Source organism: Anabrus simplex, chromosome 8, assembly GCF_040414725.1.
Source record: "Anabrus simplex isolate iqAnaSimp1 chromosome 8, ASM4041472v1, whole genome shotgun sequence".
Taxonomy (NCBI): domain Eukaryota; kingdom Metazoa; phylum Arthropoda; class Insecta; order Orthoptera; family Tettigoniidae; genus Anabrus; species Anabrus simplex.
Genome location: NC_090272.1, coordinates 246,494,613 through 246,507,704, shown reverse-complemented (window position 1 = coordinate 246,507,704; position 13,092 = coordinate 246,494,613). Strand labels below are relative to the sequence as shown.

Below are 13,092 nucleotides of genomic sequence, written 5' to 3'. Positions count from 1 at the left end.
CTAACGACGGTATCCCCCATGACCAGAGCCTCAACCCTACCCACCTCATTTGATCCCCTCCCCTCCTGGTCAGCCCTATCTTTCCTGATAGCTGCGGAAGCTACTTCCGCCTCCCTTTTCTCCTTCCCATGACCCTGTTCCACCTGTCTTTTCCTATCCTCTACTCTACATTTTCCTTTCCTACCTTTTCCCTTCCTCCTACTTCCACACATCTCACGAACAGTTCCCTGTCCCTCATCTTCCCTCTGTTGTTCTACCTGGAGTGACTCGTACCTATTTAGCACAGACACCTGTCCTGAATTCTGATCCTGAATAGAGCCCTTAGCCTGCAATCTCCTTCCCCTTTGAACATTAGACCACCTGTCTTCTACAACTCCTCCCTTTCCTTCCCCTCCCTCTTGTACACCTACTGTAACCTGTACATTGTTTGAGGGAGTCCTATCTTCCTTCCTGTCTTCTGTGAGAATCCTAATTATCTCCCTCAAACTTTCCAACTCCTCCCTCATACCCCTCAATGCCTCGCTACACCCACAGTAAGTACCCTCGCGCTCCTTAGCCATTCTTTACGGGAAAAAATGAAATTAAAAATAAAATAACTTATTTGCAAAAAATAAATGAACGGAGGGATATATTGTCTGGGACAGTACACAACAATAAGGTAATTAATATACGACTACACTACAATATTACTTAGTCGTGCTCGTATTTTTTTTAATCCTACAACCCCTGACAGGATAAAAACTGCTGTTAATTACTGAATATCGAAAGTAATAGCCTACACAAGAACTACACAATTCCAAACTGCAATTAAGGCTATTCTAATTACAACAACAGTATTTTAGTAAGAGTTTCTACGGATACCTCTACTACACCAGTACTACACAAATATTTTACAATAATAAAATAATCACACTAAATTCTAATAGGATATTACTCGTATACTACTGTACAGTACACTACAGTAATTTTAAACTACTTTCAGACATATCCTAATTACGATACTGGTACCGAACCGTATGTCACTAAACTAAGCACAACAGAAATGAAATTTGCAAGAACTACTGTACTCAAAGATTACCAACGAAGCTAAATGCTTAGACAAATTATTATTAGTATTACGGTCTAATAGATACACACGAAAAATAACACACGAATATAGCAGGCAGGATACGGCACTATCTAAATGTACTGTATCTATACTACAATGTATCTACACTACACTACACTGCGTTTGGTTAAATGCTTAAGTATCGAAAGGATTGCCGTACACGAAGAAAAACACGAATATAACTGGCAAGATACTATCTAATATATTATACCTTATCTTCACTACAATTCTACTGAAATGTGGTTATGTGATTATTACAGCTGGTGGATTACTATTATTTTCCCTACTCCACAGGACGGAGAATAAAAGTGTCCTTAATTAGGCCTACTGAAAAATACGAGGTTGTCTACAGTAATTTCTCAAATATTTTTATCAAAACTACTACTACTCCAGGGACTTGAACTGCAATTACTGGGATATATGAACTTTATTATTATTAGCTAACCGCTCATAAATACTGAAAGATCGAGGGAACAAAATATAAATTACGGATACTTTAACTACCTACTCAGAAGTACAATTGAATGGAATACAAGGTCAGCTGATTTTTATTTATATTTACTTGACTACACTACACCCTTTGTTCACGACTGTAGCCAACAATGCAATATTTCAATATGAGGAGCGACAATAATCAATAACAATACGACTGTTAACTGTACCGTGTAATCTCTTTAACTTCTTTTTAAATGGAAGTTTACAGGCGTATCGTGTTTTTTAATGTAGTAAATTATTACCTTCACGTTAGTCTGAACGGATATCTATACGAAATACTGGAGAAGTTGCTGCAGAAGTTACGGTACTATTCCTTATGATAATCTGCCTTTGTAAGTATACCGGTAACCAACGAACCTACAAACCTACGAACCTTCCAAATTATAGCACTACAATTCACTAAATAATTCAAAATTCAACCCTGAAAGAGCCGTTTCTTAAGAAAAGCGTCTTCCTCCTCACTTTTATTAAATTCTACATTCATTTTATTCCAGATTAGTAGTGAAGAGGGATTTTCTCCTCTGGCTTGGAGGAAAAATTTGCCTCCAATCAGATAGATTTTTCCGCCGCCAATGTAGTAAAATGAGATTTTCCGACTCATCTGGTACTCCTAGGAAACAGATTAGTAAAAGGGCATATATTTTTCCTGGGACTCTCCACTATTCGACCCCACCCCCGCCGAAAAAGGACGAATAGTGTTCACTGACCACGGCTTGGTCATTTCAGCTCTGGAATTTTGGACCGTTAGATCAGCAGCGTAGTACTATTCGTTAAAAGTGAAAATGCATGGTTTTTCATTTGATCGAGTGTTTCATATTGCTTTTAATCGCGCCATTCCTACTGACATCATTGTAAATACCTATGTTCATTTCAGTTGGGAAAACCACTAGACAGTCTTTTTGAGGATGTAAAAAAGCAGGTGGAGAGTCAGTGTCTGCCATTATAATGAAAACTCCCCAACCTGATTGTGACTGATTGTAGGTAAGCGGGTCCACCATTACAATGAAAATTCCCTAACCGAGTCTTCATATGAGAAAAGATGTTTGGTGACTTCCCTGTCGCGTTTCTAGGGTAACGTAAAGAGCTATGCAATTTAATACAATTTTGCTCACAAGGTGTACACTACCTAACCTAGAATGCTGTATACAATGTAGAATTCCGTAGCGAAGCACGCGTACGTCAGCTAGTTATGGATATGTTTAAATCCATATTTGATTTTTTTTGTCTGAGTTTAAGCTGTAGGAAAACACAACCTGAGATAATTTTTGTAGTCGGATGGATGTGAACCCGGGTATTCTAAGTCTATGGATGTGAAATTGAGAAGATGAATAGTGGCTTGATATTGAATTAAAGAATTGTAACGGGGCAGTTAATTAATAAGTCATTGGAGCTTTGGAATATGATTTGAAGATATCAGTTGAATTTATACTATTTACCATGATATATTTTAAGGGAGACAATTTGGTCTCGCCTTGAGTTGTTGACAAGAAGTATTTAGCGGTCGGCCATTATTTGGTGTGGTTAGACATTGTAACATTTATGATTTATAGAAGGGAGAGCGAGCAATTCCCTTGAAAAGGGTCACTGCCAAGTGTATTGTTCAAGCCTGTCCAGTAAGTCTGAATGCAGGGAAGTTCGCATAAACTGACTACATTTAAAATGATTCTTTTAACTCTTTCATGTTTAATTCTATAATGAAATTAAATAACTGGAATGCCAGTATTATTATTGATTTATTGACCTTTTGAATAACTGAGAAAGGGAGATTTTATAGACCCGTTTGTCGATGTCATCCTGGTTATCATCGGTTCGAACTCTGAGGCAGACCTTGGATTTTCCTTGTCACACAATTTATTTTTATTTTTCATTATACAGCCAGTTGCATGCGTATATTGTGTATAGTTCCTTTTAAAATATGTGTACATATTTTTTTAAATACGCTCTGTAAGTTGTGTTTAACATTTTTATTTGGATGACAAAACGAGCTCTATCTTGTTGTTTTGTCATTGGATTCATTGTGATGTGGGTTCGATTTCTGGACCCGACATCAGTCAATTTTTTTGATGATTATGATTTTATCGACTAGTGTTCGCTTATTCTTTGTTTACTTATTTGGTAATATATTTAATTAGTTAGGCGACCACTCCAAGTTATCTTCATTTTTTTTTTTTTTTTTTGTATAGATAATTGTTTCTTCTAATAGTGAAGAAAGTTCGTAATGATAACCGTCGCATTTACAAGGATATTTCTGATTTAAAAAATATATGTTATACCAATTTTAATGTAATATTTATCGTCATGTCAGATAAGGAAATGGAGAAATCAACTTCAATATTTCAAAAATTTGTATTTAGTCCATCAGACATTGTATATTCTATTTTGATTATGTTATAATTATTCAGGGTTAATTTCAATTAATTATGATTTATCAAGTATTAATAAATAGGTAATTAAACTTTTGTTTGCCTGTCATTTTGCCGGAAAACATTGCATCCTAAATATCCTTCCGTTCATTTATGCCTTTAAGCTTGTTATGTGTTATATTTTGATCTTTTGTTGCGAACGCACCGTGGCCCTAGGAGGCCGTTGGTTTGATTCTATGGAACGGAAGTGTGCAGTTGATCCTTGCACGGTCGAAAGAGCTTTTGCTCACCCATCATTTTAAAGATTTTTTTTTTCTTTTCGTTTTTCCTAGATGAGGTGACATTTTACTCTAGGCTAAAGAGGTTCCATACCATCGAACGCCTTGGCGTATGGTGCTATATGGCAGTAGCCCGATATTGTGGGGATTATCATTCTGTCATGTGGTTCTATGGGGCAATGGCGAAGGTAGTAACGTTGCAATACCATTGTCTTCACGTCACAACGACACAAGTTCTTTTGTAGAGTGGAATCTTGGTCCCTCACTGAAGAGACCGTTAGGAGAATAGTGTTACTGCTGTATGCTGCATTTATCATTGATATACCATTAACTTTACGTCCCCATGACACAAGTTCTATTGTAGAATTGAATCTTTGTCCCTCACTGAAGAGACCATTCGGAGAACAGTGTTACTGCTGTATGCTGCGTGTATCATTGAAATACCATTGGCTTTACGTCGCAGCGACACAAGTTCTATTGTAGAGTGGAATCTTGGTCCCTCACTGAAGAAACAGTTAGGAGAATAGTGTTACTGCTGTATGCTGCATGTGTCATTGATATTCCATTGTCTTTACATCACGACACAAGTTCTATTGTAGAGTGGAATCCTGGTCCCTCACTGAAGGGACAGTTAGGAGAATAGTGTTACTGCTGTATGCTACGTGGATCATGGATGTACCATTGGCTTTACATTGCAGTGACACAAGTTCTATTGTAGAGTGGAATTCTGGTCCCTCATTGAAGAGACTGGTAGGAGAATAGTGTTTCTGCTGTATGCTGCTTGTATCATTCATATACCATTGGCTTTACATCGCTGCGACACAAGTTCTATTGTAGAGTGGAATCCTGGTCCCTCACTGAAGAGACTGTGAGGAGAATAGTGTTACTGCTGTATGCTGCATGTATCATTGATATACCATTGGCTTTATGTCGCAACAACACAACTTGTATTGTGGAATATTGGTCCCTCACTGAAGAGACTGTGAGGAGAATAGTGTTACTGCTGTATGCTGCATGTATCATGGATGTACCATCGGCTTTACGTCGCAGCGACACAAGTTCTGTTGTAGAGTGGTATCTTGGTCCCTTACTGAAGAGGTGGTTAGGAGAATAGTGTTACTGCTGTATGCTGCATTTATCATGGATATACCATTGGTTTTGTGTCGCAGCAACACTATTTTAGATTGGAAACTTGGCCCTTCACTGAAGAGGCCATTAGGACAATAGTGTTACTGCTGTATGCTGCATTTATCATGGATATACCATTGGCTTTACCTCACTGCGATACGACAGGTGTCATACAAGTTCACAGTGCTATATCCATCAGGTCACAATGTTCATTAATATGCTCAACAAATGATGATAGTATTCCGAGGATTGATGTAGAAATTCTTCACTTTCTTTAGTGATTGCAGTATCATCAACAAACCTAATTATTTTAATTATCATCCTTATTATCATCATCTTTATTTCCTGTTCAATCAATCAATCAATCAATCAATCAATCAATCACTACTGATCTGCATTTAGGGCAGTCGCCCAGGTGGAAGATTCCCTATCTGTTGTTTTCCTAGCCTTTTCTTAAATGATTGCAAAGAAATTGGAAATTTATTGAACATCTCCCTTGGTAAGTTATTCCAATCCCTAACCCCCCTTCCTATAAACGAATATTTGCCCCAATTTGTCCTCCTGAATTCCAACTTTATCCCCATATTGTGATCTTTCCTACTTTTAAAGACACCATCCAAACTTTTTCGTCTTCTGATGTCCTCCCACGCCATCTCTCCACTGACAGCTCGGAACATACCACTTAATGAAGTCAAGTAAATAATAAACTTGAATTATTCCACTTATTTAATACATAAAAAGAGATGTTAATAAAGAATTTAATCTGTAAATAAGATTATAGGGACATGTTTCGCCCTTTAATTAAGGGCATCTTCAGCCTAATCTCAATCTGAAAGTTAATTAATCAGGTACCTGATTGTAATTAAATTACATATGAATTTGAAAATGATGTTGGAAATGTGTTTCAAATGGTGAGCAAAATGGTTGACAATAGTTTTGATATTCTTAAAATGAAACCTTAACAAAGTCTAATATACAAATAGTCGTAAATTTATGAATGTCCTTGTTTAAAAATTGGTAACAACTTGTATACTGGTAGTTTTTTAAGAACGTAAATTTTGTAAAGAGATGTTTCCGTTGCTCATTTCAAGTGAGGTTTGAAATAAATTGTTACGTTGAAACACGTAAAGCGGGGCCTTTTGATGGTTGAGGGTGTTAGAGAAAATTTATCGGGTATTAAACAGTTCAAACGTCAGCATAAAAATTGTTAGACTGTTGAAACTCTCATGTGAAGAGATGAAACTGCAGTCTTCTATAAGCAAGAAGAGTGCTTGATGGTAAGTAGCTGTGTTAAATATGAAGTCTCTTTATTAATGTTGAAATTGGTTGACGTAAAGAAGAGTTGGAGAGGAAAACGTTGTATAATTTTATTTACAGATTTAATTCTTTATTAACATCTCTTTTTATGTATTGAATAGGTGGAATAATGAAACTTTATTATTTATTTGACTTCATTGTACATTTCAGTACGGACCAAAATATGAGAATTATAACATGTAACATACCACTTAGTCGAGTAACTCGTCTCCTTTCTCCCCGTCTTCCCAGCCCAAACTTGGCAACATTTTTGTAGCGCTACTCTTTTGTCGGAAATCACCCAGAACAAATCGAGCTGTTTTTCTTTGAATTTTTTCCAATTCCTGAATCAAGTAATCCTGGTAAGAGTCCCACACCCTGGAACCATACTCTAGTTGGGGTCTCACCAGAGACAAATATGCTCTCTCCTTTACATCCTTACTACCACCCCTAAATACTCTCATAACCATGTGCGGAGATCTGTACCCTTTATTTACAATCATATTTATGTGATTACCCCAATGAAGATCTTTCCTTATATTAATACCTAGGTATTTACAATGACCCCCAAAGGGAACTTTCACCCCATCAACTTCATAAAAAAGTAGCAGTTTAATCTTTGACTTTACAAAATCCATTCGTGAAGCTTGGTCCCTTCTCAGGAAGCTGGAGGATGGAAAACCCATTACACAAATGAATTCAGAAATTCACCCAAACAAAACATCTCAAATAGTCACGACATCCAAAAGTAGCAGGGATAAAGTATTCACGAAACGAATGAAGAAGAATTTGAAAATCCTAAAGGACCTTGTCCCAGATATATCGGAGTACTCCAGACGTTTTACTGAGAATGAGATAGCTATTGCAATTGCTGATATCAAGCCAGACAAAGCACCAGGTGTGGATGGTATTCACCCAGAATTTATCATTCATTGTGGGGATGGAGCTAGAGTATGGTTGTCCACCTTCTTCACGAACATCCTACAGAGTGGGCAATTGCCAAAGCTATTCAAGCAAACAAAGATCATAGCCATCTTGAAGAAAGGCAAAGCCAGCGATAAACCAGAGAGCTACTAGAAAGGCTTCTTCTCAATAGAATTGGCCCAGAGATCTTTGAGAAAATCCCAGTGGAGCAGGCAGGATTCAGACCGAACAGAAGCACTACAGACCAAATAATGACTCTTACTACTTGCATAGAAGCAGGCTATCAGAGAAAGCTTAAGACATCAGTGGCTTTTATTGATCTGACAGCAGCCTATGATACAGTATGGAAGGACGGCCTACTCTTAAAGTTTCTGAAAGTGATACCATGTAAGACGACTGCCCAGCTCTTGAACAATATGCTAAGCCAAAGACTTTTCCAAGTACATATGGAGAATACTGTGATCACTAAATAATGGTCTTCCTCAGGGTTCTGTTCTTGCTCCAATCTTATTTATCCTATATAATCTCAGACATGCCTGCCACATTTTCAAGAAAATTTGGATATGCCAATGATTGGGCTATTGCTACCAGAGATACAACATTCGAGAAATCCGAGATGACCTTAACAGACGACATAAAAGTGTTTGTACAGTACTTTAAATTGTGGAGACTTACACTTAATGCCAATAAAACAGAAGTGTGCTGCTTCCATCTAAACAGCAAGATGGCTAACAAAACAGCAAGATGGCTAACAAACAATTGCAGGTGTACATTGGAAATCAGTTATTGAGACATAATAGATTCCCTAAATACCTAGAAGTTACCTTAGATAGAACACTCTCCTTTAGACAACACCTTCGTAACGTCCAATCCGAAGTAAGAACTCGCAACAACGTAATCCAAAAATTATGTGGTACAATTTGGGGTTCAACAACAACTTTACTCCGATGCACCGCTTTGGGACTTGTGTTCTCGGCTGCTGAGTACTGTGCTCCTGTTTGGCTGAATAGCCCTCACACCAACCTCATAGGTACGCAGCTCAACACCACGATGCGTCTTGTCACTGGCACAATAAGGTCTACACCCATCTACCTATTCCCAACCATTTCTCCCCACCAGATCTTCAACATAAAAATGCTCTCCTCAGGGAATTTAAGAAATAAATAAATTAATAATCCCCAATTACCAATACATGATGACATCGCCAATGTTCTTCTGAATCGTCTAAGGTCCTGAAATCCACCAATAAGAACTGCAATAGAACTGAAGAATACCAACTTCAATATTACTAAGGAATGGCAGGGAAGACAAGATACTAGGCCTGAGTCAACTTTGCCACACATAGGATCATCACTGCCACCTGGATTTGAGCTTCCTCAGAAATCCTGGTCTACTCTTAACAGGATACGATCGGGCCATGGTAACTGCGCAGATTTCCACTACAAGTGGAAAAGAATTCCTATGCCTAACTGCGACTATGGTGCCTCTAAGCAGACCATCCTGCACATTATCAGCAAATGTCCAAAAAGAAAGTACAGTGACTTTGCTCATGTGCTTCCAGAGACAGTTAGCTATATAAATAACCTGGATATAAATATATAGTTTGTTCTTCAAAATCATTGTGTGTTGTATCTGTAAAGCCATACGCTAAATAATAATAACCCCATCAACACAGTAATTAAAACTGAGAGGACTTTTCCTATTTGTGAAACTCACAACCTGACTTTTATCCACGTTTATCATCATACCATTGCCTACTGTCCATCTCACAACATTATCGAGGTCATTTTGCAGTTGCTCACAATCTTGTAACTTATTTATTACTCTGTACAGAATAACATCATCTACAAAAAGCCTTATCTCTGATTCCACTTCTTTACTCATATCATTGATATATATAAGAAAACATAAAGGTCCGATAATACTGCCTTGAGGAATTCCCCTCTTAATTTTTACAGGGACAGATAAAGCTTCCCCTACTTTAATTCTCTGAGTTCTATTTTCTAGAAACAGAGCCACCCATTCAGTCACTCTTTTGTCAAGTCCAGTTGTAGTCATTTTTGCCACTAGTCTCCCATGATCTACCCTATCAAATGCCTTAGACAGGTCAATCGCGATACAGTCCAATTGACCTCCTGAATCCAGGATATCTGCTATATCTTGCTGGAGTCGTACAAGTTGGGCTTCAATGGAATAACCTTTCCTAAACCCAAACTGCCTTCTGTCAAACCAGTTATTAATGCAATGCATGTCAAACTGACTGGCCTGTAATTTTCAGCTTTATGTCTATCACCCTTTCCTTTATACTGTACACAGGGGCTACAATAGCAACTCTCCATTCATTTGGTAAAGTTCCTTCATGCAAACAATAATCAAACAAGTACTTCAGATATGGTACTATATCCCAACCCATTGTCTTTAGTATATCCCCCGAAACCTTGTCAATTCCAGCTGCTTTTCTAGTTTTCAACTTTTGTATCTTACTGTAAATGTCATTGCTGTCATAGGTAAATTTTAATACTTCTATAGTATTAGTCACCTCCTCTATCTGGACATTATCCTTGTAACCAACTATCTTTACATACTGCTCACTGAATACTTCTGCCTTTTGAAGATCCTTACATACACACTCCCCTTGTTCATTAATGATCCCTGGAATATCCTTCTTGGAACTTGTTTGTGCCTTAAAGTACCTATACATACTCTTCCATTTTTCACTAAAATTAGTATGGCCGCCAATTATGCTTGCCATCATGTTATCCTTAGCTGACTTCTTTGGTAGATTCAATTTCCGAGAAGTTTCTTCAATTTCTCCTTACTTCCACAGCCATTTCTAACTCTATTTTTTCCAACCTGTACCTCCTTCTTAGTCTCTTTACTTCCCTGTTATAATATAATGGATCTTTACCGTTCCTTACCACCTTTAAAGGTACAAACCTATTTTCACATTCCTCAACAATTGCTTTAAACCCATCCCAGAGTCTGTTTACATTTTAATTTACCGTTTTCCACCGATCATAGTTACTTATTAGAAACTCCCTCATGCCTGTTTTATCAGCCATATGGTACTGCCTAACAGTCCTGTTTCCAGCTTCCTAGGTTGGGTTGTGAACCAAGGACCTCCATCGCTGTCTGTCTCTCCATCACTTTTCTCCTTTTTTAAGTATATCTTCTGGTTTTCCTTCCCTCTTCTCTATGCACTTCCACACTGAATCTGTCCACCTCTTTGGAGGTCTTCCTCATGGTCTCTTTCCTGTTAACTTATCGGAAAAAGCCTTTTCTTTTTAACTCTCTCTTCTCCCATTCTCATCATATGCCCATACCACTTTAGCTTTGTTGTTTCTTCTCATTTCTATTTCTGTCCTTTCTGGTCTTATCCTTGATACCTCTTGGGAATTTCATCTCCTATGCCTGTATTCTACTCTCTTCTCGTTTTGTTGTAATCCACGATCCAGCTGCATAGGTTAGTATGGGTTCATAATAGGTTGAATAAATTACCTTCTTACATTTCTTCAGGACATCTTGGTTTCACAAAATACCCCTTACACTCTGGTAGAAGCTCTTTGCTTTTTGTATTCTTTTCCCAATTTCCTGGGTTATCCTTCCATGTTCCTTGATCATGCTTCCCAAGTATTTGAAACTTTTAACCACTTCCAGAATTTTACCATTCAGTTTTATCTTTCCTGTTCCTTCCCTCCTTCCCCTTTTCATCACTGTTGTTTTACTTTTCTCTGTGCTTACTTTCATCCCAAATTTTTCTAACTCTTGATTCCATTCATCTACTTGTTTTTGCACTTCTGTTTCATCCTCACCCCATATCATCTGCAAACAAGATGGCTTTTGTTGCCTGTCTTCCCAATCTCTGTTTAATGTTCTTACAATTTTCATCCATGACTATTTTATTTTAATTATTTAAATTAATATTATTTTAATTATCTCATCAATTTCTGTCCCTTCCATTACTTCTTAATCTTTTTTCGTAACCTCGTCGCTGTATACATTAAAGAGAAGTGAGAGAATACACCTTGCCTCACTCCTCTCTGCAATCAAGCCTCGTAATTTATGTTAATTATGGCCTCTGCTTTTTATGAACCAATAGAAAAACAATTAAAATGATCTTCTGAGGAAACGAAGCAAGGTCTACTTGCAATATACACCGTTTGTCTGATAGCAAACAGCAAGAATCCAAAATAGATTTTCATGTCTTACACATTACTGTTTAATTGCTTTCCTTATTGATTACTTCTCCAGCTCCATGGCTGAATGGTTAGGCAGGGGGTCTCGGCTTCGATTCCCAGCTGGATCTGGTTAATTCCAATAGCTCTGAGTGTGTGTGCTGTCTTCATTATTAGAATTCATCATAGGTAGGGCCCCACCTGCACCAGGCCTCTTCGGAGACCACACAACATTATTTACTATTGTTGTTGTTGTTGTTATTGATGAGTTGTTTAGAGTTTTTTTGTAACAGTTGTCTTCAGAACCAGCAGTTTCAGAAATAAGCTCATCAGTAATTAATGTACAGTATTATTTCTTCCCAACTAAATGTATGATATTTGTTGCACACCAAAGTAAGATTCAATACAACTTGTGAGTTTATAAGCCCCGTTAAGCAGTTTTGCTTATAAAAAATAGTGAAATGCCGTATTGTGATGAATTTTTGCATTTTCTAGTAATAAAATGTACTTGGTTTGTAAATTGTTGTGAGCTAAAATGTCCTGTATTTGTTTTTCTAGAAAAGGAAATCATCTTACGGTCACTCAGGCGAAGTTCGCTTAGACTACTTTGAAATCCGTAAAATTCACTCCTTCCTGGATTATATCAAAGGTGGTACTCAGCTGCATTGCTCAATTGCAATAGATTTTACAGGTATGTATTATGCTGTAATGTTTAAAGATATGTCAATTGGATCTCCATCTAATTTTATCTAACAGATTTGTACATGTTTATGTTAAGGATCCAACGGTAATCCTCTGACTCCGCAGTCGCTCCATTACATCAACCCGGCAGGACCCAACATGTATGAACAGGCTATTACATCCGTAGGAAGTATCATTCAGGACTATGACTCTGACAAGCTGTTTCCTGTCCTGGGCTTTGGAGCACGTCTCCCACCTGATGGGAGGGTTTCTCACGAATTCTTTGTCAACATGGATCTCAACAGCCCATACTGTCAAGGAATAGGGGGCAAGTCGTTTCATATTATTAACTGTCCATTACTTTTTCTTTCCGATGGTAATTTTCTCAATTTGTCTGAAATCACTATGGCCTTTCTGTGTGTCATTTCTGCTGAAAATTTGTGAGTCTTGAGAAGGGTGTTAAGTTTTATTTTGTTCTCTGCATCTGTTGTTTCATATATATGCAAAAACAAAATCCAGAAATAAACTCACAACATAACAAATTTGACACTTATTTACAAGCTCCTTGTTTTTTTGTTATTTAACACTTTTAGCTTTTAATTCTTTAGAAAAACATATACGTCTTATACTTGTGAGAAGAACTG

The 13,092-nt window shown here is 37.4% G+C and overlaps 1 protein-coding gene across 1 annotated transcript in view; it reads left to right on the top strand.

Annotated features, from left to right (window-relative positions):
* The window catches only part of LOC136878773 (copine-8), a 374,905-nt gene that overhangs the window by 327,001 nt on the left and 34,812 nt on the right, over positions 1-13,092 (top strand). The window contains exons 5-6 of the mRNA XM_067152239.2: positions 12,326-12,458; positions 12,546-12,776. Coding sequence (XP_067008340.2) covers positions 12,326-12,458; positions 12,546-12,776 — 364 coding nt within the window. The remainder of the gene's footprint in view (positions 1-12,325; positions 12,459-12,545; positions 12,777-13,092) is intronic.